Source organism: Poecile atricapillus, chromosome 12, assembly GCF_030490865.1.
Source record: "Poecile atricapillus isolate bPoeAtr1 chromosome 12, bPoeAtr1.hap1, whole genome shotgun sequence".
NCBI classification, from domain to species: Eukaryota; Metazoa; Chordata; class Aves; order Passeriformes; family Paridae; genus Poecile; species Poecile atricapillus.
In genome coordinates this window covers 2,010,839-2,038,142 of record NC_081260.1, presented here as the reverse complement: position 1 = coordinate 2,038,142, position 27,304 = coordinate 2,010,839, and the positions used below count along the sequence as shown (strand labels likewise).

The 27,304-nt window shown below is 44.5% G+C and overlaps 1 protein-coding gene across 2 annotated transcripts in view; it reads right to left on the bottom strand.

The window, feature by feature from the left end:
• Positions 1 to 2,414: 2,414 nt before the first annotated feature.
• Positions 2,415 to 27,304, bottom strand: part of LOC131583792 (vascular endothelial growth factor receptor kdr-like) — a 126,639-nt gene continuing 101,749 nt past the window's right edge. For both annotated transcript variants that reach the window (XM_058848250.1, XM_058848251.1), the window contains exons 23-30: positions 26,421 to 26,543; positions 26,215 to 26,326; positions 21,685 to 21,784; positions 20,792 to 20,897; positions 18,850 to 18,974; positions 18,546 to 18,624; positions 15,229 to 15,323; positions 2,415 to 7,497 (exon numbers count right to left, since the gene is read on the bottom strand). In XM_058848250.1, coding sequence (XP_058704233.1) covers positions 7,293 to 7,497; positions 15,229 to 15,323; positions 18,546 to 18,624; positions 18,850 to 18,974; positions 20,792 to 20,897; positions 21,685 to 21,784; positions 26,215 to 26,326; positions 26,421 to 26,543 — 945 coding nt within the window. In that variant the 3' untranslated portion in view covers positions 2,415 to 7,292. The remainder of the gene's footprint in view (positions 7,498 to 15,228; positions 15,324 to 18,545; positions 18,625 to 18,849; positions 18,975 to 20,791; positions 20,898 to 21,684; positions 21,785 to 26,214; positions 26,327 to 26,420; positions 26,544 to 27,304) is intronic.

Here is a 27,304-nt window from a genome sequence, read left to right as displayed (position 1 = left end):
GAAATATTTCTTCTTTACTGGTGTTATTTCTGCTCAGTGAGGAAAAGGCTGGAATCAGCCTCAGGATTTCTGTGTGGATCACACACTCAGGGTAAGCATCATGAGGGTCAAACTCACAGGAAGAATATGAGAGGCCTTCCCAACTTATTTCATTATCTTGACATTTGATATTACAGCAGCTTCAGTGCTGTTACTTCCTGGGAGCCACAGCCTCTGAAAGGCTCCTTGGGGAAATCTGGACCAGGAGGATTTAGGAGCCACGTTACTCTCCCCTTGTGTTTGGTGCAGGTGTGGAGTAAATTCCTCACTGCCTGCAGAGAGGAGGGGAACAGACAGGTTCTTTGTGCCTCATGGAGGGAGGTGAGGTGAACTGCCACAGCTGTGATTTCCTGGGGTTCAGTTCTGGTTCCTGAGCCCCTGGAGGAGTTTAGACAGAGCAGTTTCTCCTCTCGGAGTCTGAATGGATCTCATCAGGCTGTAGGAACAGCTGCCACTCTTCACTGACTGTGCTGACCGTGAGTGGTGATTTTAGGGTCCTTGCAGGGCTTCTTCCACTCCACACAGAGCCAGCTCATCCCAGAGCAGCCAGCAGGGGACATTTCATGTGCCACCACGAGCTGGCCATGTGTGCTGGGAGCCTCTGGAAGCTGTGAGACGCTGGAAGGTTCTGACACAACTTTATCATCTACTGCTCATGGCCTCAGTGTGTCCAAAGCACTGAAAATGAGCAGCATTTCCACTCTTTCTAAACCTTTGCACTTTATAAACCCTCTCAAGTTAAGACTGATTATGGGAGGAAGGAAAAAGGACCTGGCTGGATTCTCTTCTCAGATTTTTAATGTCACCACCACCAAATCTGTGTATCTCAATCCTAAATCTTTCTCCTGCTAGTCCCTATTTTCTCCTGTGATTTTTATCACCCAAAGCCACCAAGCTTTTTCAATACTTTAGGCTGAGATTTTCTCACCTGGCCTCTCTAAGTACTGCTGCTGTAAAAACAAAAATCTTTTCCATCCCATCCAGCAAAAGTAAAGGATGGAGAAGTTACATCCCTGGCTGAAATCTAAGAGCAAATCTTCCATTTCTGCTTTCCCACCGTAATCCTTTTTCCCCAAATTCCTTCCCAAGCCTTGCTGTAGGAAGGTCCCTCCCACAAGTATAACTCAAGCTGGGTGTGATTAATAATTCACATTTAGTGCTAAAAGCAAATCAGAGTTAATTTTGTATATTTTGCTTCCCCTCTTTAAGCCGTCGGTTTCCGCGGGCGCGGAGCTCGCGGTGACTCACGCCTTACATAAGGAACCAAAACATTCTTCAGTTTACAGAGAAGAATGTTCCTGCTCATTATGGGCATGAAAGGAGATTGCTGCATTTCAAATGACATGTATAATTTAGACACATTTCTGGGACTGTTTGGAACAGGGAATGAAGAGAAACTAAAATGTTTGAAGTGACTTGAGTGCTTCATAGTTTTTAATGTGACTGGCAAAATACACAGCCCGATAACTTTTAAGGCTGCTAATGGAAGAATGGCTCTGAAACTCAACCACACTTCTTTTTCTGTTTCCTAATACCAGGATTTATTTTAAACCATAAATAGAAAGGTATTTGTCACTAGGTAAAAAAAAAATGAAATAAAAAATCTCTTTTTTTTTTTTTTTCTGCTGCTAGTTACCCACTGTGCCACCAAAGTGGAAAGAGGAATGGGAATGGTATCCCAGAAAAACCAGCCAGCTGGTGAGGAAAATGGCAGCAGGTCTGCTGCATTTGGATGGAGCTGGGAGATTTTTTCCCTGAATGTGAAACCTTCTCTACAAAGGGAGAGCATGGAATATTCATATTCTGTATTTCGAAAGTGCAGAGTTTATTGAAAAGAGAATTCAGTAACATACTGGGAAGTATTTATTTCATGGTGTTCTTTTTAGAGTGTTATGGCAAGCCAAATACAACACAAGCTCTGGAGTTTTGAGGCTGAACAAGCCCCAGATGCCCTCATGTTCTGCAGATTATCCTCACACATTCTGTGCTGGCACACTTTGGTGACCACGGGCTGTCCTGAGAAAGCAGAATTGTGATTCTCTCCTCTCTCTCTGCCCCATTTATTGAGACATTTTAGAAGGAACCAGACACAATGTCTGTGTTCCAAGGGCTGCTCTTGGCAGCAGCTGGTTTTCTGCATTTCTCCAGCAAATTTCCCATTTTTTCAGAGCTCTGTGAGTCTTTTGAGGAAATGCAGTGGGCAGCTCCCTCTGAGCAGTGGGGCAGCCTCTGTCCTAACTTTGGAACCCCCTGTAGAAATTTGGATGAGATCAATGCCTCGCAAAAATCTCTCAAAACTCTTGCATTATTTATTTTTATTCTGCTTCAAGGACAACGCTTTTCAAACCAAGAGATGACACAAAGGAGCCCTGGGCTGTATAAATATAGAATCTTTTTATTTTTTTGGTTAATAGATACAGTACAATTTTTGACTACATAAGAAAGCCTTGTTTTCAGTGCATACATTCTTCAGACACACAGGAACATGGCACACAAACATTCCTTGGTGGTTTGAACATGGCACTTGGTTTATTTCTGTAAGTCCCAAGTTCCTGGCTTTTCCCAGTTTCCCTCACTTTATTTCTGTAGGTCCCAAGTTGCTGGCTTCTCCTCAGTTTTCAGCAGCTGCTTGGACAACTCAAGGTCTGAGGAGAAATTAATTGAGAACAGGACACTGCTCAGTGCATCCCACACTGCTCTCCCTTGTGGTCCCAACTGACCCAGGCCAGCAAGTTTTCCTTTCTATCTCCACCAAAATGGGAATAATAATGTCAGACAAACAACCCAGTGCTTGGGCTCAACACCTCCACAGTCCTCTGTGCACTGCCTGACTCCTGAGAGTCCAAATCCCAAACTCCTCCCTGAATTTCACTTGTGTAAGATGATGGTGGTGCCACGACTTCGGCAAAATTCTTTCTGTTCTTTTGTGGTGAGTAAAAAACCCAGTAAAAAATGGATCCCAGGGTTTGACCATTACATTTTCAGGGAGGAAAAAAAGAATTATTGCTGCCTTTTGTGTTTTTAATTCACTGTATGATAAGAAAAAACCTCTAGGCTGATCTCTGGGTACGATACTGATGCTGAGCAATTCCTGTGTTCAGGGAAAGCTGATAATGCTTATCTTGCTCTGTAGCCATTTGCTCACAAACAGTTCCTGGTGTGTCCCCTTGGTGCTGGTGGGATTTAGGGATCCTGGAGTGCACAGGAGAGCAAATCCAGTGAGAGAAACAGCTGGATGCTCTGGGGCAGCAGGTGAGTGGAGGGAGAGTTTGTGGCAGGGGGATGTCAGGCAGAGCAGCTGGGGTCTGCAGGAGCCCTCCCTGTGCTCACCTGCAGCACTCAGGGTGTTTGTTTGACACCTTTACTCGGAGTTTCAGCTGCCTTCCTTTATATCCCAAGGATATAAATGGGATGAATCTTGCTGGGGATCCCCTTCTTGTGGGGATAACTTGGGAGAACCTTACAGAAACCTCATGGTTTGAGGAAAGGACTCTGGGAAAGATCAGATTCACACAGTCACCAGCCTTCATTTTGCTCCAGACAGCAATATTGAAAAATCAGTAGATTAAAAAGCTTCTCCCATTCAGGGAAGGGCACAAAGAGACTTCCAGACAAAGTAATACAAACTGCTTTTCCTTGGCTATATATTAAGGATTTAATGTGAAAATCTCGCTTTAGATTATCTAGTTCAGCCTCTGCAAGCACAGGATAAACAGCAGTGAAATGATCCTATACCTGATCTTATGGAAAAGGCAGAGCAAAGCAATCCAAAGAGACTGGGAGAGCAAATAACAAGAAAAAGATGAAAAGTAGAGAAAAAAGGAGGCAGGAAATTGTTACAAGCACCAGCCTGAACAAGAACATGCAGGTGAAGGCACTTGGACACCTAAGTGGGAGGTGATTGTTGGAGAGGAGACAACACAATTCCATGGAGAGCTCTGAGCTCCTTTGCCCTGATTCTCTGGGCTTGCAGGAGCACAAAACCAGTAGGAGTGAGCACCATCAAAGGAAACAAAGGTTTGTGTTAATACAGATCTCACTGAGCTCGGGTTAGAGAAAGCAGCTGGCAGACAGGAGTCGAGTAAGAATCCCTGAGAAGTCTGAAAAAATAATAAACATCACATCATTTAAACAATTTACCCCTTCTGATCCTCTAGCCAATCCACCAGCCTCCAATTAAAACCCAGGCCGTGGAAATCCCTCACCTTTAACACGAGCTTCACATGGTGAGGCCTCCAGGAATGAGATAAACCTGCCAAATTCCTCCAGATTCCTGTTTCCTAACTGAAACTAAATAACGTGGAGAAGAAGTGAGAGGCAGAGACACTCCCAGCCAAGAGAGCTGCTGTGCCATGGCACAAGTGGGGCACTGTAAACTGGAGCCTGGCCTGCAAGCATTAGTGAAATGTTTAGTACAATACTTAACTCTGTTACATCTGGGTATTTCTTTCTCTTTGGACTAAGATGTTACAAATTTTATCATATAAATGCAATACTATATTTGTTGCTACAGGGTACACTATATACATCGTTGGAAGAAGAGAACAATAATTAAATTAAGGGAGGCAAGAGAAGGACAAACAAAATATTAGTAAATAAAATAGAATATGTTCAATAATACTTTTCAGGCAATACTTTTGCTTGTTACATTTACTATAAGGAGGAAAAAAAAAATAATCTTCCACTCATTAACACTGGGAACAGCTGCCCAAACATCAGTCAGTCCCTTCCATCGCTGGATCTGCTCAGGACGCTCTCGATTCTGCCACTGCAGAGGAGACCTCAGTTTTGGGGCTGTCAGTGCAACCAGGGCTTTAAACATCTCGAGCACTGGAGCCTGGGTCCTGTTCCACCCTCTCAGGAGGCACAGAAAGGCTGGTGTTTGCTGCTGAGAGCCAGAAGGGCTCCCCAGGTGAGCTCCTCTGCTCCTGGAGAAACCCCTGCAGCTCATCCTGCAGAGAAGGGGAGGCCACCTGCTCTGTTCACCCAGCAGAGCTTCCCATTCTTCCTCAAAACACAGAGCACATGTGCAGGTTTTGCTCCTACTTTTCAAAGTTCCTAAGTGAAGGTTTTTCAATGCTGTTTGCTCACCCTCCAGCTCAAGGTGCAGGATCAAACATCTCCAGCCGAGCCCATCGACAGCAGTGCCACACACTCTGTCTGAGCCTTCTTCTCCTTTGCCTCAGCAATAATTTATTTCCACAAGAACTGATTGATGACTTGATCAGAGCTATAGATAGTTAATAGTGTTTGATGACAAACCAATCCAATGAGCTTTCTGGGGCTCACCAGAATTCTTTCCCAGTAGTTTCTTCTCTTCTATGACCAACTCTACTTAACACATAGGTACTAAAATACAAAGCAGTGCAAAATGACCATAAAGCAACTACAGCTTTATGAGCAGGGGGGCTCATACAACTACAACTACGAGCAGGGGGCTCTGGAGGGACTGCAGGTGATTAATAAGCGACTCTGAAGTCAAGGAGAAGAAGCAGTGCAGTTCCCCAGAGCCCATCCTTCAGATGCTTGACAGTTCACAGTTAACGTGGTGTGGGGTTTGGAGGTTTGTTTTCCCCTTTGACAATACCTGAGGCTTGTTTGTGATTCCTTCAGCACAGCCCACTGCAAGCACTCATCCAGAAAACTTCCTTTGCTGCTGCGAGGGTGTGCAGCTGTCTTTGCCAAGGTAACATCATCTTTTGCAAGGCTTGGATTCCATCCCCCTCTAGTCTGAATCATGAAGAAAAATTCTTTTTTTCCGCTGGAGAAGTCAAATCATAGAAGGAAAGGAAAGGGCTGTGCAGAGCTTGGAGGAAACTGCACAGGGAGCCATTTCTGGATGAGTTTGTAACTCAGGAGGTTGCAGCCCTCGCTGTCAGTGAACATCTTGTTCAGCCTGGCTTTTTCTCCTTGCAACCTGGAGACCTTTCCCTTCCTAAATTTTAAATCTGACTCTGGTTGTTACAGAGCACATGAAAGGCTGAGGATTATTTGCTGATGTCTGAGGCTGCTGTGGTGATGCACAGGGCACCTGGGCACACTTGTCACAGTCCCTGCCACACACAGCTCCGGGGCAAAAACCCACTGGGAACGTCTCACAGGCGAGAATTTGTGATCCTTTCAGTCCTGCTGCAACAAAAGCTTTGAATTACCCTGAACCCAGGAAGGGCTTTGCATATGATACCAGTATTTACCTTGGCAAGACAGTCAGAGATAAATGTGTGTCACATGGGCTTGGAGCTTAACAGGGACAGGATCCCCAGGGTGAAACCCTTGGGCACCCGCCACAGAATCCAGAGGAAATGCTTTTTTCTCTTTTCTGTGTTGTTTTAGTAAATAGCCTGTGTGCAGAAAGGAAACATAAAAATGCTGCTGCCCTGCTGGTGCCTCAAGGGTGTGTGTGAGTTTTTTGTAACTCTCATGCTGGTAATGGGAGTTTTCTGCACATTCACACAAATGTGTGTGAGCTGGGAAACTCTGTTTGAGTTGAGAAGGTTCTTACTTAAGGCTCTGATTTTTGCCTTGAAACCATTACAGATGCATCTCCAGCAAGGTTCCCTATTGCATGTCTGCAGAATAAACTGCTTTTTGAACAAGGGGAAAGCCCAGGGCACGAGATTTAACCACACTGTGTGCCCTGCTGGCCCAAAAGAGCAGGCACACCAGCACTTCCAGCTTGCTCTGGGCTGTGCCATCTTTAGGAGTGTATCCTCTGGGCAATGGAAATAATTAAATCCAAATTGCAACCAAAATAGCTTGGATTGCAAAACATTTCAGAAATATTTACAGGAGGTGAAATCCCAAGTTAGAGAGGGTGTTTCAATTTCAGTTTTTCTCCAAGCCCAAAACATTCACGTTTTTCAACAGATCCCTTCCAGCACTGGCCTAACCAATCCCTGCAGGATGTGCCAGGGCCAGCAGCTTGAATCTTGTGTTCCCAGCAGCTTGGCATGACCTCCACAGGGTGAAATGGGAATGCAGGAACCCGTGGATCTGCCAGGGTCAATGGGCAGCCCCAGCCAGGGGGAAGGAGTGGCAGCACCTCAGGGTTACACCTCCCTCTAGGACTCTGACAGAATGTCATTAATTCACTGCAGATCTTGCAATAGGCCTTTTAAAAAGAGAAGATGCTCTTAAATTGTTTCCAACCACACCCAAGAGGTGCCAGAAGAAACAGGTGAGGCATTATCCCAGCAGAATTCCCTTCTGTTTCATCCAGGCTCCCTGGGGTGCAGCCTGTGCTGGGGCACTGCTTACACTGGGGGGGGTGAGTAGTGGATGACAGAGTTGTAATCTGGGGGAGGGCTGTGGCATTCCAGGTTGGGATCCATGGGGAGCAGGACAGAGTCCTCCAGGGGAAAGTCCATGGTGTCCTCTTCCACCTGCACTGCTGGCTGGTACTTGACAGTCTCGTGGTCACACAGGATGGATTCCTTGCTCCTGCTCACAGCTCTCCTCCTGTTGGGAACAAACATTGGGATGTATCTGCCCTGGCTCTGGAATTAATGGGCAAAATCATTTCTTTAAGGAGTAAATATATAAAAATATCAATTTACCTCTCTGGCACTCTGTAAGGCAGTGACATTTTGCTGACTGGATGAGGGAACTGAAATAGGTATTTTAAAGAACTCTGTGTTTTAAAAGTAGATTTGGGAGTAATTCCAGCTCTGCTGCCCTGTCCTTTCAGCTCACCACATTTCAGTGCACTACAGATCTCTTACTTGTAAAGGCACCTGTCCTGTACACACAGTAATATCCTCCCTCATTGTTCTGACAGAGGTCAGTAAAAATTTGACTTTTCTGAAAGCAGAACTGAAGGCTCTGACTCTTCCTGAAGCATAATAAAGGAGGAGATACTGAATAATCTCTGACAGACTCCGATTTAAACCGATACTGAAAGCAAGAGTGTGTGTTGAACGGGCTCAGGCAGTGCAGGGCAAAATCCCTTTGATATTCCCAAGCCCTTTTCCATTCCTGACCCAGGGGGTGGTGAAGGACAGTGCTTTGCAGCATTCCAGATGCTTTTGTCTCCTGTCTTCCCTTGTTCCAGGTGATGGAGGGTGGCACAGAGCCATCACATGCAGCAGCCTCAGGGTTAAAAGCAAAGAAGAGAACCCTGAGATTTGTAGCATGAGGTGACCTCGAGGAACAGCAAGGGCTGTGGAGAACTCAAAAGGTTCTTTTTGTCATTGCCTTAAAAAGAATGTTCTGCCAACCTCGGTTTCTGAGCAATTCATTGGAAGAGGCCTGGATAACTGAGGGGTTCTCCAGAGGATTCCAGTGTGAGAGTGGCTTTTGAGCTGCTGCACTTTGCTCAGGACCCTTTAACTGCAGCTTTTGGGAAGGAACCCCAGGCACAGACTCATCACAGCACTGCTCAGCTCAGAATGACTGGGAGAATGAAAAATCAAGCACTTTGTGAGTGTACTTCATATGTGTTTAAAGTAGTATCAAGTTACATTTTAATGACCCAAAACCAAATCTGAATAATCAACAGTTCATCAAATAATTGTAGAATTCATTACACTCATTTTACTGGCACTTCTGCAGTGTTTCCAGTCCCCAGCAGCTGCTCATTTGCTCACTGGGGTGCTTTGGGAAGAAAGCAGAGCCAGTTCCTGCTCCAGGGAACAAACCAGGAGCCAGACACAGCAACTGGAGGGAGGGCAGCAAGAGCCATGAATAGGAAAACAGCAGTTCCAGGATAGGAACTGTGTGTGTGTGATGTTTTTGGGATGGTACAGCAGAGAGAGCAGGCTGGATGGCCACACACAGCTCCTTTCAGCTGCAAAGGGTAAATCTGCCCTGCTGGGTTCTGCTGTTGGGACTTTACAAGTTGTGTTCTCTTGCCTCTGAATTTGGAAAGTCAATCTGTCAAAAGCTTCAGGTTTCCACAAGCTGCAGATATTGTCACTGGCTGACTAAACCAGTGTCACTATATTAAAAAAAAACAAGTGTTTTTAAAATGTTTGGTGGTTTTGGAAAGATCCCAGGTGTTCAGAGCTCTGGCTGGAGTAGAACACTGGTTTCTGCTCTGTGCACAGCCACAGGAGCAGCCTGCAGGCTCCATCTGTGAATTACCTACCCCTGCAGCTCTCTGCTGTGGGGGAATGTGTGGTGATGTTCCTACATCACTCATGAAGCTGCTGTGCAGCCAAATTCACACATAACACACAGCTGAGGCTCTGATCAGCTGCAGAGGGACGTGGGCTGGTTCATTTAGGGTCTGGTTTTAGTGTGCTGGGCTGCTTTTCCATGGCAGGTTTGAATCTCCAGCTTTGGGAAGTGAGCCTGAGCTGTAAGAGCCAGCCCCCCACGTCTTGCATGTCCAGAATGGGGTTCTATGATTGCTGCAGAGATTTTACAACAAAACTGCTGTTTCTGTGCTTTCATACCTGCACAAGGCATTGAAACCAAACCAGAGCAGAAATTCTAAAATAAATACTAACCCTCAGGACTTCTACAAAAACTGTAGCACCCTCTGCTTTCACAACCAAGTTTTTCCTCATTGTCCAGCGAGAAACATGAGTGGAAACTCCTTGTGCATCCTACAGATTTGGCACCTGTCCATCCTCTACACACTTTGTCTGCAGACAAACCACACAATGCAACCACACTTTGCCTCACTGCTTATTTCTGGAATTCTATTTTTGTTGTTCAGTTCCATTGACTCATGTCAGACAATTCCATGGATGCTCTGGTTTCCAATTTGCCAGGTATTAAAGTTGCCACTGGAGACAGGAGAAGTTTGAGAGTATCTGTTTAATTTGGCTCCCAACCTGTCTGAGTTATTAGGGTTTGGTTTGGTCACACAATGGGAGCTTTTCAGCCCCCTGCAAGTGTTCCTGTAGGGTTCCTGCCCCTGTGGGTCAGGAGTTTGGGTGTCTGGGAATAACTCTGCCTGCTGCTGAAATCAGGCTGGGCTTTGGAGGATTCCTAAACGCTGCCATCTCCTCTCTGCTCCAAAGACAGAAAGTGCTGGGTTAGGTCAGAAGGAAGCTGTGTCACTTGCTATCTAATGGCAGAGCAAAATGCAATTAACTTCCAATACTATTCCTTTCATCTAAATGCATTTCCTAATTAAAGCTCTCCGTGGGCCTTTGCATTTCCCCCTTTCATGCTGCTGCCACTGACACACTGTGCACGTACAGATGCTGCTCCTGGGGCTGAGGCTGCTCATCCCTTTTCCATCTGTCCTTGGCATCCAGGAACTGCTCCAGCCCCTCAGAGCTCAGCCTTGCCCTGGCTGTGGTCTCTGCTCGGGGCTCCAGGGGACACCAAAAGCCCCTTTGTGGCCTGGGCCACTTGCCCTGTGCAAAGCAGAGACCCCCAGTAAAGAGTCTCTGACCAGAGGGGTTTGGTTACTCACACAGCTGTGCAGATCCACAAGTCACTGGTGGTTATGTAATGAACTAATTTCATTAACATTTATGAATTTAATCTCATTAAAAGCTGGCCATTCCTTGGTTCAGGCCCTGCCCTGCCCAGCAGGGGTTTCCTCCCTGCTCTGCCTCTGCAGACCCCACAGTGCTGGGGAGCCCATCAGAGATGCTCAGTTTGGATAAAACCTTCCCAGCCCAGGCTCCCCTGTCAGGGTTCCCCCCGTTACCCCGAGGATCAGGGTGGGAAAACCACAACATTCAGCTGGAATTCAGCTGGAATTCAGCTGGAATTCAGCTGCCCACTGACCCAGACTTGTCATAAATTGCAGTGACCACCCTGAGAACAAGGTGTCCTGGTTGGGGACACAGCCTGAATATTGAGGAATCTTCCACAAATTTTTCAGCTTTCTGAAGGTGCCAAAGTTGTTTAGAAGATGCTACAGAGGATAATCCTGCAGTAGCTTGAAGGCCTGAGTGACCTACTGAGCCTTTTTCTTTCTGCTGTACAAACCAGAGATTTTGGAGGTAGAAATCATCAAAGAGCTGGGAAACCATTAGTGGAGCTGCTTATTTTATGGGAGATGGAGCCAGTTTCAGTTAATCTAAATTTTGGGGTGAATGACTTGAAGAGGACTGTGGAGAAAGAAGGATGGCTGCAGGAAAATCCCCCTGAGCAGGGAGGGATCCCAGCCCCAAGTGCAGCAGCTCCTACTGCTCTGCAATAAGAAACACGAGAATTTTGCTCTCAGTAGGAAAAACTAATGGACTTTTCTGTCCATGTAGGAAACCTGGCCATGTTCAGAAGCTGTGTTTAGGGAAAGATGAGAAATTGGGCTGATTGCTGCCAAGTAGAGCAGTTTGTCTCATGACTCCATCTCCTAATAACAAGTAGGAGCTTCAGGGCTTTGTAGGAGCTTTCAAAGGTGTTTAATGAGGCTCAGAGTAAGAGTGGTTATTTTTTTCTTTTAATTTTTCTACAATTAAAGAAATAAAAGGGGTATTTTTTACCTTTCTGATTCACAGTTTGCTTTAATATATTTTCAACTGAGTGCTGTGCAGGAGGAATTTCATCCTGGGCTCCCCTCTGGCAGTACCAGTGCATCAGCATTCTGCTGGCAAGGAGGACTCGAGGGGCTGGGCTCAGGAATTCATTGTTTGGAAGCATTTTTAAATACAAATTGCAGGTTCTAAAGCTTTCCCAGGCCAAAGCCACCCTCGTGTCCCCTCACACATGTGGCCAGGCTGCTCAGCTGTCCCTGTCCAAAAGCAGTGGGATGGAAAACACTGCAGTCAAATCCACAATTCCCCTTCCAGTCCTTGCTACTGTAAGCAGAGTGCATAATCCTTGTAAAAAAGGTGGTTTACATAACTCCTGAGTAGCTACTCATTCCAAGTTGTAGTTTGGAGAGCTCAGGTCAGGTAATAGTGCAAGCTGCTGCACGACACAACAATAAATGTATTTATTATTTCTGCCCTGGAGCAAACATGTTTGCATGCCTCGTTTCTCTGAGAAGGTGAGAAAGGATTCCAGCCCAATCCTGGCTGTATTTTTGTTGTGTTCTTTGTGTTTGGACACGAATGCCTGCTGTTCCTGAGCAAAATCCACCATTTCAGTATTCCTGCCTTGCCTTAGGCCCAGCTTGTTTTGGCAAAGGCAGAGCCCTCAGTGGTGGGATGTGGATGCAGCATCCAGAGCCCAGAGTGGATCAGCTGAGCCTCAGCTGATCTCGTGGGCCTGGGCCAGAACCAGATCAGGGCTCTGAGCAACAGAGGATAATTGGGTTTGGGGGGAGAAGGGGAAGAGCTGGGGGAGGACAACTGAGCAGATACCAAACCTTTTGTCATCTTAAACAATAACTTGATTATAGAGTCTCTGGGAGGATTTTAAAGCAGTGCTTGGCAGTAGCCTGATAATATTATGAGATGGAACCTGACACCAGAGTCATCCCATCATTAAATCCCTCTGTGCTCCCTGTGCTTCCCTGAATGCTGATTCCAATGTTGTTATCCCAGTCAATCTTTCCATCTCTCACTGCAGCTACTGCTGTGACTTTCTACTTCAGCTGCATAAAATACTCAGAACTTCCCTGCTCTGTTTTAGCAGTAGGAAAAGCTCAGGCCTGGTTAGTCCAGCCTAACAGTGAGCCAGGCCCAGAGTATCAGATTCATCCTCACTAAACTCTTGACACTGACACTCCGTGGTGTGTGTTGTTGGCAAATTTTAAACTCAACAGAGGAATGAATGCAGGATAAATAAACAGTGAGATTTTGGCAAAAATAATAAATGCAACCACCCTGGTTTAGAAAACATGCTAAGCCTTTGAACAGCTTTGTTTTAGAAAAGAAAGACTTTGAAAAGGATCCAGGGTAAATGTTTTTGATAGAGAGAGATACACAATTAACAAGGGTGACTTTATCTCCCCTGTTAAACCCACTCTCCCTTCTGACCTCTCTAGATTATTCCACAGGCTTTGGAGCCTTGTTTGTCCATTATCAGTGCAGGGACACCCAGGGGTGTCCTGTCCTCAAACGAGAGGGCTTTGGGGTGCTCTGCTCTTTAAAACTGCTCTTTGTGCCAATGAGGGTCTGCAAGATTCCAAAAAAACCCAAAAGGCAGCTGACAAAAAAGCTTTCTCAGCTGGACCTCAAACCCCCAGGGAAGGAGGTGGCCACACCTGGGTGGGTGCCATGGGCCTGGGAAATGGGACAGCAGCACAGCTTGCTCTGCTGGGGTGGCCACAGAAGGGCTCAGGAACCTTGTGCTGGATGGAATCCCCATGGAAGAGTTGATAGAATCCTCATGGAGGGGTTGAGTGGAAGTGGGGAGAGCCCAGGTGGTGGGGTCAGGCAGGGATTCACTGCCCCCAGAGAGCCTCATTCACTCCCAGTGGCCCTGATAGCAGCTCAGAAGGTTTTCCTGGAAATCCGGAAAGAACAGGCTGTTATGGAATTTTTGTGTTTCTACATCTGGCTGGGTGTTGACTTTTCAGATTTTCAGGAGAAAGCTTAGACAGGGCAGAGAGGGAACCTTCCTCTGCCAGCTCTTTATCCAAACAGGAGAAATGCAAAAGGGAAAAGCTGGTTAGAGGTGATGACAGGAATGCTCAGAGGGATAAACCCCACCTGGGAGGCTGCTGTGTGTGTGCTGGATTTGTGCCAAAGTGACACCATGCAGGAAAGAGGTGAATCAGCCCAGGTAAAGCATCACAGCAATGCAGCTCCTGACATTTGAGCTCCTGCTTTTCCAGCTGCTGCCATTTGGCCTCCATAGCAATGGATTGTGCTGGCAGGAATGCTCTGGGTGTGTGCAGGGGATAAAAGCATGGAAATGGGTTGGGATTGCTGCTAATCCCACCGGGTCCAGCCCTGGGATGCTGCTATAGGGAAAATACTGCTGGGCAGCAACATTCCTGAGGCCACACTCCCATCCAGAGTGTTCTAATGCTCCTGTTAGTGTTGTCCACCTTTCCTTATTGACATCTCCCCTTTCCTCCTCTCCTGCTCCCTTTTCCTCCTCTCCTTCTCCCCGTTCCTCCTCTCCTTCTCCCCGTTCCTCCTCTCCTTCTCCCCGTTCCTCCTCTCCTTCTCCCCGTTCCTCCTCTCCTTCTCCCCGTTCCTCCTCTCCTGCCTTCAAACAGCAGGGAATTGATGCTTCTAAGGCACCAAAAGACAAGGCAAGGCCTTTCCATCTGCTTTTCTCTCTGAGTGAGAGTGAACCCCTCCAAAACTGCCACACTCTGACCATGCCCTCTCCTGGGAACTCTCCCAGAATATCCAGAAGTGCACCAGGCTTCTTCTCATCCCTCATTTCTCTTTAATGCAGAAAAGTGGTGACTCGGTGTAGAACAAACAACTGCTCTGCTGGGAAAGGTCGTGGAGTTCCTCAGTACAGAGAAAACTCATACAAATCTCAGTAGATTGCAGAGAAAAATCTAGGCAAGTAGTAATTAGCTTAATTAACTGAATAGACATGGAATTCATTGCTACATAATAATTGTTTTTAAAATATTTTGGGCAGATTTCTTTGAAATTCTACATGTTGACATTTGAATCAGTAAAATGGGTTACTGTTAGGAAGGTGGAGAAGTTTTTCACTACTGGCTCACCTCTGCCTGTGTGGTTGGTACCGAAATACAAAGAACTGTGAGCAAAAAGCTAAAAATCTGCTTTTAACCTTGTATTGTTCTATGAGTGGATAAACACACAGGAAACCCTGTCCCAGGCTCTGTTTGTAAACCAGCTGTGAACACAGCCCAGGGATCATGGAGGTGGTGGCATTTAGGGAATTCTCTGCAGTTCTCAGTGATGATAAACCAAATGCAGCAATCAGGGCTCTGCTAAAAGCACTGCTTTGAAGTTCTTGGACTGCTCTTTACTGTGCACAAGCATTTGAAATTTACTCACATCCCATGAGCTGCAAAGATGCCACTCCTTCTGTCTGAGTTAAATATACACACTGGTATAATTACAAATGTCAGCTTTTGGATTAATGAATCAAGTTCTTCAAACTTTGCTCCATCACTAAGAGAGAGCACTGGGGAGGCAGTGAACAAACAGCTAAATTAGACCTCAATATTCTCATTTTTTCATCCCATCATTTCCCATTTGCAGAATCTGCTGCCCCTTGATCTTAAAATGCATTACCAAGGTTATCTGATAATGGGGCTGAAATTCAGAGTTCATCTCCTCTTAGCTTGCCTGGATATCCAGAGGTTTCTTTTTGGCAGCAGAAACAAAACTGCAAATTTCAAAAGAATTTCTCTGAAAGGAAGAACTGTCTGAAAAAGAAATCCCCCAGAGTACTCACGCCAGAGCCATGATCCCATAGGGCCAGGAACGGATTTCCAACCTCTTGGGGCTTTTTATCTCATCTGAGGTCAGCACCATCCCACTGTCAGACTCCTGAGGAGCAAAAGGAAGGAACATCAGGGATATCTGGAACCTGGGACTGCAGGATATTATTTTCTCAAGGCCTGTGTTATCAATTTTTATCCAAGTCTTCCTGATAATGCTGCTCTGGAGCCTGGGAACGTTTCCCTTGTTTTTATGACATTAAAGTTTTTGATCTGCATTTCCAAAGAGCACCCTTAAAATGAACATATCAAAAAATAATTTGACATTTTCAAATTGGAAACTGATATTAAGCATGACATATGGGCACTGTGTACGTAGGATAGCTGAGATATGAATAGACTGAGATTCATAAAGAATATATCCAATAATTCTGGCTGGGCTCCTCCAAAGAAAAGCTCCTTAAATACCCACTGGAAATCCACAATTAGAAACACTGGGGTTTGAAGGAAGTGGAAGTTCAGCAGCATTTTGTAAATGCAAGTTCTTTGTAAAGATAGATGGCCCTGGCCTTTAAAACTCATTTTTTTATGAGTTTTCCAACAAAACTATCTTGATTAGAGTTGGGATTGTGATTCTGCAGCACTTAAAGCTGAATCTCGAGGCTGCAGTTAAACTTTGTGCTAAGTTTATTCAAATACACAGACATCACAGTCCTCATTTTAGTAATTTAATAATATTAAATGATCTGGGTGTTTCTTTGCATTTGAAGTATTTTGTGATGCTGGAAAGTTGCTCATCTGTGCATTTGTCAGAACCAAGACAGCAAAAGCCCTCAACATAGAAGAGAAACTCTTTTTTTATCAGTCAAACTGATCAAGGTGTAAAAAATAATCCCATCAAACAATAAATAACAAGAAAAAGCCTTTTTATACATGCTCTGGTCATCTATCAGTTGTTAATAAGGTCAGGTCACAAATGAGATTCTAGAGTGAAATCCTGAATTAATGAGGTCTGTCAAAGCCTCAGCTTGTCCCTGGATTTTATCTTGGCTGTTTCCCCTTCAAACACGAGGAATAGGAATCTTTTATCTGGGGGCTGCTCTGCATTTCGCTTCCACCCCTCTGGTAAAAGAATCTCCCCCGATTGCAGATAATTGCACAATGGCAGGAAGGTGTGCTGGAGCACTCAGAGCTCTTTGAAATAATGACCTAATGACAATTCAGGCTTGATAATTAAGAAAACTTCAATAACCAAAGTACACTTACTTTGTCCAAAAGCAGATCACACACTGATTTTGATTTAAAAGACCCTTATTGAAACATTTATTAATGTTTCCATTTCATTTCAATTTAATTTATTTCAATTTTATTAATATAGTGTATAACATATAATATATAAAATAAATATAATATAATATAATATAATATAATATAATATAATATAATATAATATAATATAATATAATATAATATAATATAATATAATATAATATAATATAATATAATATAATATAATATTATATTATATTATATTATATTATATTATATTATATTATATTATATATAAAAATAATATATAATATATAATTATATAAAACACAAATATATAAATATATAAAAATATATATTATATATATAATTATAATTATTATATAATTATATCGATTATTAACATTTATTTCTAAACTTTTGATGTATTCTCATCCTTTTTTTGGTATATTATAAAATATACAAATATATAAAAATATAAAATATAAAAAAATATATTTTATTATATATTTATTATATATTATATAATAAATATATGTAAATAAATTTTTATCTACATAAATATATAGATGTTGAAAGATATATAAATATATAATTATTATATAATTATATCTATTTATTATTAACGTTTATGTCTAATCTTTTGATGTATTATTGCCCTTTTTTGTATATTATAAAATATATAAAATATATATTTATATATATTATATAAAATATATATAAATATATAATTATTATACAATTATAATTATTATTAACGTTTATTTATATATTTATTATATATATTTTTATATATATATTTATTATTAACATTTATTATCACCCTTTCTGGAAACTCTTCCCCCCTCATGTAAAGGCTTATTTGAAAATGCCACGAGCTCTTAGGCAGGTAATGCAGGTGCTGGCAGCAATAATCTCTTGAGACTGCAGTGATCCAGCAAATGCCTTTGTGTGGTTCTCAGGGACAGATTTTATCCTGCAAGGGGAAGATGCAGGAACCAGGGAAATTTCTAAGCTGCCTAATCCCTGAGATGTGCTGATAAAGAGAAAGAAATTCCATCTGGGAAAATACAAGGCAATAATGGGCCTCAGTCTGTGCTCAGCAGAGAAGAAATGAGAAGCAGGCTGTGCTTGTCAAGGACATGGAATATTCCCAGGAAAAGTTGGAGCTGGAGATTGAGCCTTGCCAAGGGAGCTGCTCTGAGCTTGGCTCTGCCCAAGAGGGACTCTCAGCTGGAGCCTTTCCTTGGCTCACCTGAGACTTCTCCTCCTGAGGATTCCTCAGGGATTCAGGCTTCAATTCAAGCTTTGATCCACCTGGAGCACTTGGGCACTGCAGAGGTCCCTCCTTAGGGACACAGAAGGTGCCACTGAGGCAGCAGGTGGGGACAGCACGTCCAGGGCTGCCTGGACCACACAGGGAATTCAGGAGATGTTCTTGGGGATTTTTTAAAATAAGAAAATCCAACCCGTACCTTCAGAGGAAGCCAACAAGCAGAACCCTCATTCTGAAACAAAACAAGCCTTTGTTTTCCCCTGGAGGGAAAATTAAATGTTTAAACTCTCTCACCCTGCAATGGCATTAAACTGGTAATAAATACATTCACCAGCAGAGAGGAAAATCCAGGGAATCAAGACCAGGATCTTGAATCTTGTTCTTCTCTACCCAGAACTGAACACCTTCACCCCCACCAAGTGATTTGCTGTCTTGGCCAGCCAGAATGTCCTGAATTCTGGACACATTTCCCTCAAAGAGCTTCATTTCAATGAGCTGCCACTTTCTTATGGTGGATAAACATCTTGAAATATGTATTATAAAACCCCTTAGCCTGATCAAAGCCAGGGCAATCACAGGTGAGCTTCTCTTTAAATTATTTAAGAGAAATGCAGGTCTCTCTTTGTTGTCACACAGCCATGAGTGTGAGACACCAGAGCCAAATCTTCTGCCTGATTTAAAGTTCTCCCCTACCAAAGAGATTCCAAAAGCTGTAATGAGTGTTTCTGGTGCTGGTGACGAGTGATCTGTGAACCTGCTGGGGAAGGATGCAGTCACCTCTCTTACCTCATGCATCACTTTCTCCTTTTCCACTGGCACCTCATCAAATGTCTTCACACTCAGGGGTCTCTTCTTGCTGCTGTTACTGAAAGCAGGAAAATTGAAGGGTCAGCATAAAACCCAGGCAGGTGCTGCACCAGTTACATCCTCACACAGCCCCCTGTCCTGGAGAACTTCTCTTTTGTCACCTCTTGTGTCTAATAACCAACACCCTGACAAATCTGCCTGATTCTTCCACCAGCCATGAGAAGGGAGGACACCAGACAGTGAAATGTTTCTTTCCTCCCCACCCTGTATCTGCTTTTCTCACCCAGTTTCCACTGCACTCCAGCGATTCACTCCGCTGCTCAAGTTTTCTTCCACAGGGCAGGTTTTGGAGTTGGATTCTCCATCTGGACACAAGGTGATGTTCAGTGGAATGTAGTCTTTGCCATCCTGTGAAATTAACAACAGAAAAAAAGCACAAAGCTGGTAAAGTTCATTTTGTGCTGCATCTCATGAGAGGTTATTGTATCCTACAGAGCTTTGTGATGACAAAGGATTAAATTGTGATTTAACATAACTGTGATGTTTGTTCAAGGTGATTCTCCTGTTCCTCACACCCTGTGGGAGCTGTGGAAGTTAGAATGCACACTTCATCCAAGAACTACAGTGCAGGAGGCTTTGTGAGGAAACCGAGGCACTTTGGGAGCCCCGTGGTGTGGGATGGGCTCGGATATTCCAGTCCTGGTCAGAAGCAATGGCCCATGGACAGGCTGCTTGCTTCTGCTCAATTTCAGGAGCTTGGGAAGGCCTTAAAGTGGAAGCCTGAAGGATTTAATTTCTTGTCCTTCTCAGGAATTGCTGCTGCACTTGGTAACGAGCTCTGCATTGTCATTACCCCCCTGCAGCAATCCTCAGGAATGACTCTGCCTTTAGCTCCTGAAACTGTCCAAATTCCTCTCTGCTTCTCTTTGTTTTTAATTTTGAGAAGCAGTTAAGTGCCCAATTCCCTTATCATGATTTTTATGTCTTCTTAATTTACTTTGGTTATAGAATCAAACTCACAAGCTCTTCATGTTGCAGACTGGGCCCTCTTCAACTCAGCTCTACTAAATTTGTTTACAAACAGGAAAGAGCTGCAGGAAAGTGTTTGATTTCTTCTTCAATTAAATTGACAGTTGCATAACAGATCTGATTGTTTTTATTGAAGAAAAAAAACCAACTGGTTTAGCTATTATGAAATTAATCATGATATACCTGCCTCTCTGTGCTTTAAGCTGCATAATTGTAAAGCTCCCAGAAGCACTGGTGAACATAAACTTGGGAATGAGAGACAAAATTCAGGAGGTGGAGAAAATCAGAAGCAAAGTTAACATCTGAGTAGTTAACATTGTCTTTACTCATTGCAGCAGGCATTTTCCTAGTGAGCTGTGCTAGGAAGTGAAATGTCATTTTGGTGTTTAATATCCTTCACCTCTGCACAGGCACACACTCCAAATGCACTTTGTTGGAGTCTGAGACACAGAGTGTGAGCCCTTGGCTCTGATCTCTGCCTCTGACATCCAGGAGAACACTGAATTTCATACAACATGAAATTCATGGGTGTGTTTTCATGGTGTTACATGAACACAACTGCTAAAGTCAGATAGAAAAGCTGAAAGTTTGAGTGTGTAGATTAGAGAGTTTTCTTAAATCACTGGGTGGAAAAGTTAAAGTTTAGAGTTTAAACTAATTTAGAGAGCAGAAGACAAGATGGAGGATTTAGAATATTGTTTCTTTTCCTTCTTCTTTCTTCTTCATGTTCTTCTTCCAGAGGTTTTTGGGTAGCAGGAGGTGATTGGATAGAAAATGTCACAGTGCAGCACACAGGTGATGGGTCATTGGTCATTAATAAAAATAATTAACGTGTCTATTGTTAATTGGATAAGAATGAGTACAAAGATAAAAGAACTGCGTAGTTTGGGGCCATTTTGTGCCATCAGAGCCAAAATGAGCCAGGTTGTAGTGATTTGAATTTGTGCAGAAAATCTGGAGAGACCTGCCAAGTCTTTGATAACATCCTAATAAACATGAGAAACAAGATCCTAACGAGCTTTAGAGTTTTCTTCCTGACCCAGAGAACTGAGATAAACAGAACTCCCCATGAAGGAATATTCCAAAGGAGCTCGGCTCAGAAGAGACTGAGAAATCCAGGAGTGAAGAGAAGTGCAGGAATCAAAACAGAAAATCAAGTTTGACACTTTTCTTGTGAAGGGCTGGCCCTGCTGTACCTGCTGCACGTTGGCCTGAAGGAGATCCCCCAGGCGCTCCACGAGCTCGGTGAATGTTGGTCTCTCTGTGGGGACCCCGTGCCAGCAATCCAGCATTGTCTGGTAGCTGGAGAGAAAAAACAACAGGGATTAGGAATGGGAAAGGATGGGAGCTTTTCTTTCAAACTGTTTCATTCCACTGCTGCTTGGTTTGGTCAGTCTTTGGACTAAGAGGGGTTCAGATCTCCACGTGCTGAAATTCTGTTTTAGTTCCCATGTTGGATGCTTTTCACTTCCATATTCCTGCCTCAGCTGAGCCTGCAGGATTTTGGGTTTCACCTAACTTAAAGTCTGGCTGCTGGGCCCTGCTGACACTGCTGAAATAAGTCCTGGTTTTGGGTGCTGGGTTTCTGTCACAGCATCTGAAGTCTGAACTGCAGCTGACATGGGGCATCTGAGCATCTTCTTGCTGGCAAAGGTCAGGCTGACTTGGGCTGTCCTTGGCATTGGTGCTGTCAGACACCCAAAATATATTCAATCACAACTTTACTGAAAATAAAATAGCCAGCTGTGTCACCCTGAAAATGAAACCTTCATAGTTTCTAGCCACTTTCCCAGGAAAGTAACTATAAATATAAATGTGTATGCATTCTTTGCAAGAAACATCTTTTGATGGACGTTTTGCACAACCAGTGTGATTGGGAAGGTGGTAACCTAACTATCCAACCCCTGGTCATTGTTGAGAATCTATAAATCCTGGAGCCACAAAATAAAATCATCTTTTCCCTCTCATACATTGAACTGTGTCTGTGTGAATCATTCTGTGACACAGCTGTGGTCTCCCCCTGTCCCCACTTAAACCCAATCTCTTCTGTGACATGTAGCAGCTCCCAGCAGCAGCCAGCAGCTCTTACACTTCAGGAGTGGAATATTCTGGAGATCTCATCCGGGTCCCTTCCTTGAGCCGCCGGCAGAAATCCTCATCTATCTGCACTCCAGGGTATGGAGAGGCACCTGGGGGGAGAAATGAGAGGGATTCAGGATGGCACAGTCCCTGTGTCACAGCCCAGGGAATGCTGATCTCTGCTGAGCATTCCAGGTTACCCTGGAAGCGTCTGGCAGTAAAGGAGCTGGAGTGAAGGAGCTGCAGTCATTCACAATCCATGGTTTTTATTTGGAAACCTGTTACAGACTCACTCTGCCTCTTCAGAGATTTCAATCACACTGTCTCCTCTGCATTTGTGATACAGTCAGGACCACTCCAAGGTAAAACAAGGCAGAGGAGAAATGAACTTTATTCATTTAAGACTTTAAAGTATCTCTTGGTCAGTGGCAGAAAAGTTCCAGCTCATTCAATGCTTTCCAAACAATATCCTGCACTGAGTGGATACACAGGGAGTGAGTAATTCCTGCTCATCCTTCATGGCCTTAGAACCCCTGTGAGTAAGAGCAGAGGGGGCTGTGGGCACCTGAATCCTGCCAAGGACCATGAGAACCTTGGTTCAATCCTGTGTGTGGAATTGCTCCTCTCCTGGTTCACCAACTACTGGACTTGCATTTTCACTTGCACATCCTGTTTGCAGTGACCTTCCAGCTTTTCAGCCTTGTTTTCTTTCCTGGCCACGTGTTCCTTGCTGTTTTCCTCGAGTGCCACTCAAGTGGTGGCTGAACCCTGGCAGGGCAGCTCGAGGCAACTGGAATTGCTTTGCAGAGGTTGGATGCTGTGAAGGGCTGGGAGCTTTGTGTTAACTCCCACAGAACTTTGGGGAAAATTCAGGAGAAGCCTGAAGTTTGAAATGTTACTGAATCTACTGTGGATAACACTAAAAGATTTGTATCTTCCCTCCCTCCCTTCCTCAGCAAAGGCTTCCCATCCAGCACAACCCTTCTGACATCCCAGAGGCTGAATGATGAATTTGGAAACAATTTAATCAAGTCTTAACATAGGAGATTGAATGGAATCTGTATCCAGCCCTCGAGGAATCTGTGCATGATTTACTGTCTATAACATTCCTGCATATTTCCTGCAATTTTTCCCCCCATTTGGAAACACCATGTGCTGTGCACTTGGGGGCACAATGAGAGCAGCAGAAATCTTTTGGATAAAGCATTGAAGAAGGGGCCAAAACGTGGCTGCTTCCAGGATTATTCTGCTCTGTGAACCTGACAGCTCAGTGGGCACTGGGGAGCCGAGATCCAGCACTGCCTGGGAAGGAATCTGAGCACAAATGGGCTCCCAGGACATCCAGAGCCCAGGGATGCTTCCCCACAGCACTTCTGAATTCCCTGGATGTGCAAGTACCAGAGCACAGGACTGACAGTGTTTCCTGGAGTTATGTGAGTTGGAGATAGGCAGCACCATCATTTCTGCTTTGTACCCAGATTTTCCTTCCCAGCCCTGCCTTTGGCCTGTCATTATGCTCAGAATAACCTGGGAGTGAGCTGCTCATCTCACAGATGGAGAATTCCACTTGCTCTCACAATCCTAGTTCTCTCTCTTTGTTTACACCACAGATCAGATCAACTGCAAGATGCTGGTGAGGGCAAATAAAGGGAAGGCAAAGGGTAAGAGTGATAGGACAAGGAGTAATGGGACAACCTGAAAGAAGGGACATTTAGGTCAAATATTAGGATGAAATATTTTACTGGGGGTGGTGAGGCCCTGGCACAGGTTTTCCAGAAAATCTGTGGATGCCCCAACCCTGGCAGTGCTCAGAACCAGGCTGGATAAAGCCTTGAGCATCCTGGTTTAGTAGGAGGTGTCCTGCCCATGGCAGGAGGGCTTGGGATCATCTTGAAGATCCATTCCAACCCCTGAACACTCTGTGAGTCTATGATTAATTTTTGACTTCAGGATCTTTTGGAAGTTTATATTTTGGCCAGTGCTGCCCTCCTACCAGCTGGAGGCAGCTCAGATCATAAAAACAAGGAGCTCTCCCTTTCCCACTCTCACTGAGCACTGTCTTTATCTGGACTATGGAATAAGTCTGATAACTTGAATTTGGAATGCTGAGACAGCTTGGGAGAAATGTAGGCTGGAACATATGGTGTAAGGCCTACACAGGATGTTTTCCTTAGGGGAAATCTCCTTCAAAATGCTCAAAGATGTGGCATGCATTGGATATGGAGCCCTCTTTTGATCTTGGTTTTATTTTAGTGGGATAATGAGATGCTGATGTTACTACCAGGCACTGCTTGTTTACATAATTATCTCTGATTGCTTTTGGAACAGCGCACATTGAAATTCCAGGAGACACCGACATTCTGCCAGTGATTTCAGGATGTGTTAAACACTGCTGGCACCACCTGACACGAGGTGTGCTGACCCCATTTGAATAATTTAAAGCTCATTGCAAACTCAGCCCCAGATGGAAATGACTATTCCCTCAAGTCCTGATTTCCCTGTGCATCACCAATGCAGATCCAGGCTGCCAGTCCTGCAGGCAGCCTCTTGTCCTTCACCCAGCTCCTGACCCTGCCAGGACACAATCTACACTCTGCATTTTCCTAATCGGTATTTTTCCCTTTTTTTAGAGGGTGCTCTGTCTGTGGGACCAGTGAGAGCAGCAGCTGTAAATGGGAGCCAAAACACACCCTGTGGCAACGATAAATAACTTCCATCCCGTGGCTCTCAACGATCTGTAAAACTTTTCTATGACAGAATTCAATCAGTGACACAAATCCTTAATTAAATATTTATCATTTGAGCTGCAGATGTGAGCTGTGCCAAACCACAGGCATGCCTGGATGAGCTGGATGAAAAACCCTCTCAGAGAAAATGACTGGTTTTGAGCCTGTGCCACCAAGTGAAAAAGCACTTTTTGATCTACGTCACACCCAGGGCAGAGGCTGCTGCATGGGTGGCAGCCCCTGCAGCCGTTTGGGAGATTTACAAATTTAGAAGGGGCTAAAAGAACCCAGCTAAAATGTTTTGTTTTTTTTTTTTAATAGATTAAAATAGAGGTGGATTTCATTGAGTGGGTTTTAATTTGTAGTAGTGTTCAGAGTTAAAGGCCATCTGTTAAATTCTGTCAGGACCTTTGGGAGTGACACAAAGTTTGTTCCTGCAGTGCCCCTTGGATTCATCAGCACTCCATTCCTCTGGTTCCCAGGGGAGAGCCTGTCCCCTGAGTGTGTCTCTAGATGCTAAAGCATCTTCCTGAATAATCTGATAAAACCTGGTGCTTCTGGAGCTTTGCCTTTCTGTGCTGTTTCTGAAGCTGCAGCAGGTGATGCTGTTACAGAGCCATGGAGGGCTCACCCCAAAATAACAACACCCTAAACAAACAGGGCTGGACCCCAGGGAAAGCAGGAGCTGCTGCTTGTTTCAACCACTCAAGTGTGAACTTTCTGCTTGGTGTGCAGATGTGGAGCAGGGAAAAGTCCACATCAAAGACTTGGACTGAGAGCAGGTTATGATTTTGCAGCCAGCCCTAAGTAAAGATTAGGATAGAAACAGCTCCAGACTTTGCATTTTCACTTGGCATCTTGAGCCCAATCATTAATTTCAACTGATCCATGAACTAAAGATAGAAAGAGATTAGAGTTTGCTTTAAAATCCAGCAGCTTAAGTTAACAATGCTTCTTGTTTTCTTTTGTCTGTAAATGCTGATTAAAAAGCCAGAGCTGACATTCCTAAATTCCCTCAGGAAAACGAATCTTGCCCCTCTGCAAGGAGAATCTGAGAGCAGCACAGTGAAGGTTGTCCAGGTTTCACAGCTTTATCTGCTGCACAGAAACCAGAGCTGAGCGAGGCTGAGATTTCTAACAGCACCCAGGGATGAAATCTTGAGCACATAAAGAACATCATTTTTATCCTTTTAGAAATGTTGTGGTTTGCAAACGATGCAGAGACAAGAGCCCATGGTCTGCCCTTGCTCTGCTGCCAAAAGGGCTCAGGTTGAGCTCAGCACTGGTCCTTGCACCAACCCAACAGCAGCTGCTGCCAGGAGATTTTTCTTACCTAGAAAATCTTTGATTTTGTGGGGTGGATGGTCAAGCTGGGATAAATCTGTGTGGGCTGGTGTTCCATGGTGCCAGCAGCAGCCCCTGTGCCCACAGCAGGGTGACTCTGCAGCCCTGGAACCCTGGGGCTCCCTGCACCAGGTATGGTTTGACAGGAAACGTCATTGCTCTCCAAGAAATCTCCCACTCCCCCCCAGCAGCAGAGGCTTGCATTTTATCTCTGGGTTCTGCTGCTTTCAGTGTGTACAAATGTTAAGTACAGGATTTTGGATTTCTGATCCCCCTCCCCAGTGTTTTCATGTCCTTTGTCAGGTGGAGTTCTCCTTGAAATTGGCTTTATTTTACACCTGATCTGCACTGTGCACTTCTCCTCAGTGAAACAGAAACACTGCCCTTCATGATCACCTCTTGTTAAAAGCTTTTCTTAGCTAAGCAGCCATAAATTAGAGGGGAAAACAAGGGTTTGAAACTATTCTTACCTAGAGAAAATATTTCCCACAGCAGCACTCCGAAAGACCACACGTCACTCTGCGTGGTGTAAATTTTGTCAAAAATAGCTTCTGGAGCCATCCACTTGAGTGGAAGCCGTGCCTAAAAGCCAGAGACACAACAGGTTGCCAGATGTGCTGTTACTGATCTGCCCAAGCCCAAGTTGAGGGTGCCAAATGAAGCTCCTTGCACTCACATCTCCCTTCCGTACGTAGTCGGGGTCTTTATAAATATCCCTGGCAAGGCCGAAGTCACAGATCTTGACCACGTTGTTCTCGGACAGGAGGATGTTCCTGGCTGCCAAATCCCGATGGATGCACTGCCAGGGAATGACAGGGGGTCAGAGGGGGCTGGGCAAGGAGCCCCTGCTGGAGCTGGAAGCAGGAGAGCTTCTTTGGGAGCGGGGAAAGACATGAAGTGTGAAAGAAATACACTGTGATATGCAAAAGAGAGAATAACTCAGGGAACAAACCAAAGTCAGGCTTCTGATTTTTCTGTCTGAAATAACTTTGCAGTTACAAGGTAGGGAGTCCTATTTTCTAATCAGCTGATCCATGGGAAATTTAGGAGAGGCCACAAAGCTGCTGCAGCTCCATTTGCCAGTGCAGGTCCATATGAGGTGGGATCACCCTGCTCAGGATTTCTGGGGCTGTCCTGGTGGCTGTGTGTGAGTGCAGGTTCAGTTGTGTGCACACTTTGGGCTGTGGATTGCCCTGCATCTTCCTGAAAAGCTGATCCACAGGCTACAAACTGCTTCTTATTTACCTAGGAGGTGCTGACCTTGCTGACAGTCCCCAACACTTCTGACAAACTAAGGGAAGAACTGGATACTCCCTCCTCATTTTTCAGTAGTGTTGTTGTTCACCACACTAAAAGGAGCTTTCTCTACAGGCCATTTCTGTGTTTATTTATGAGGCAGTTCCACAAATTGTCTGACAATCTGTATTCACTCCTTCTACCTAAACCCTCCTGCTGCAGATGCCAGTCCCTGCAGCCATGACCATGAAGAATGTTCCTCTACAACCCCTTCAGTGCTAATTACTGCTTAACCACCAGAGCCAACGTGATCTCCAGCACTCT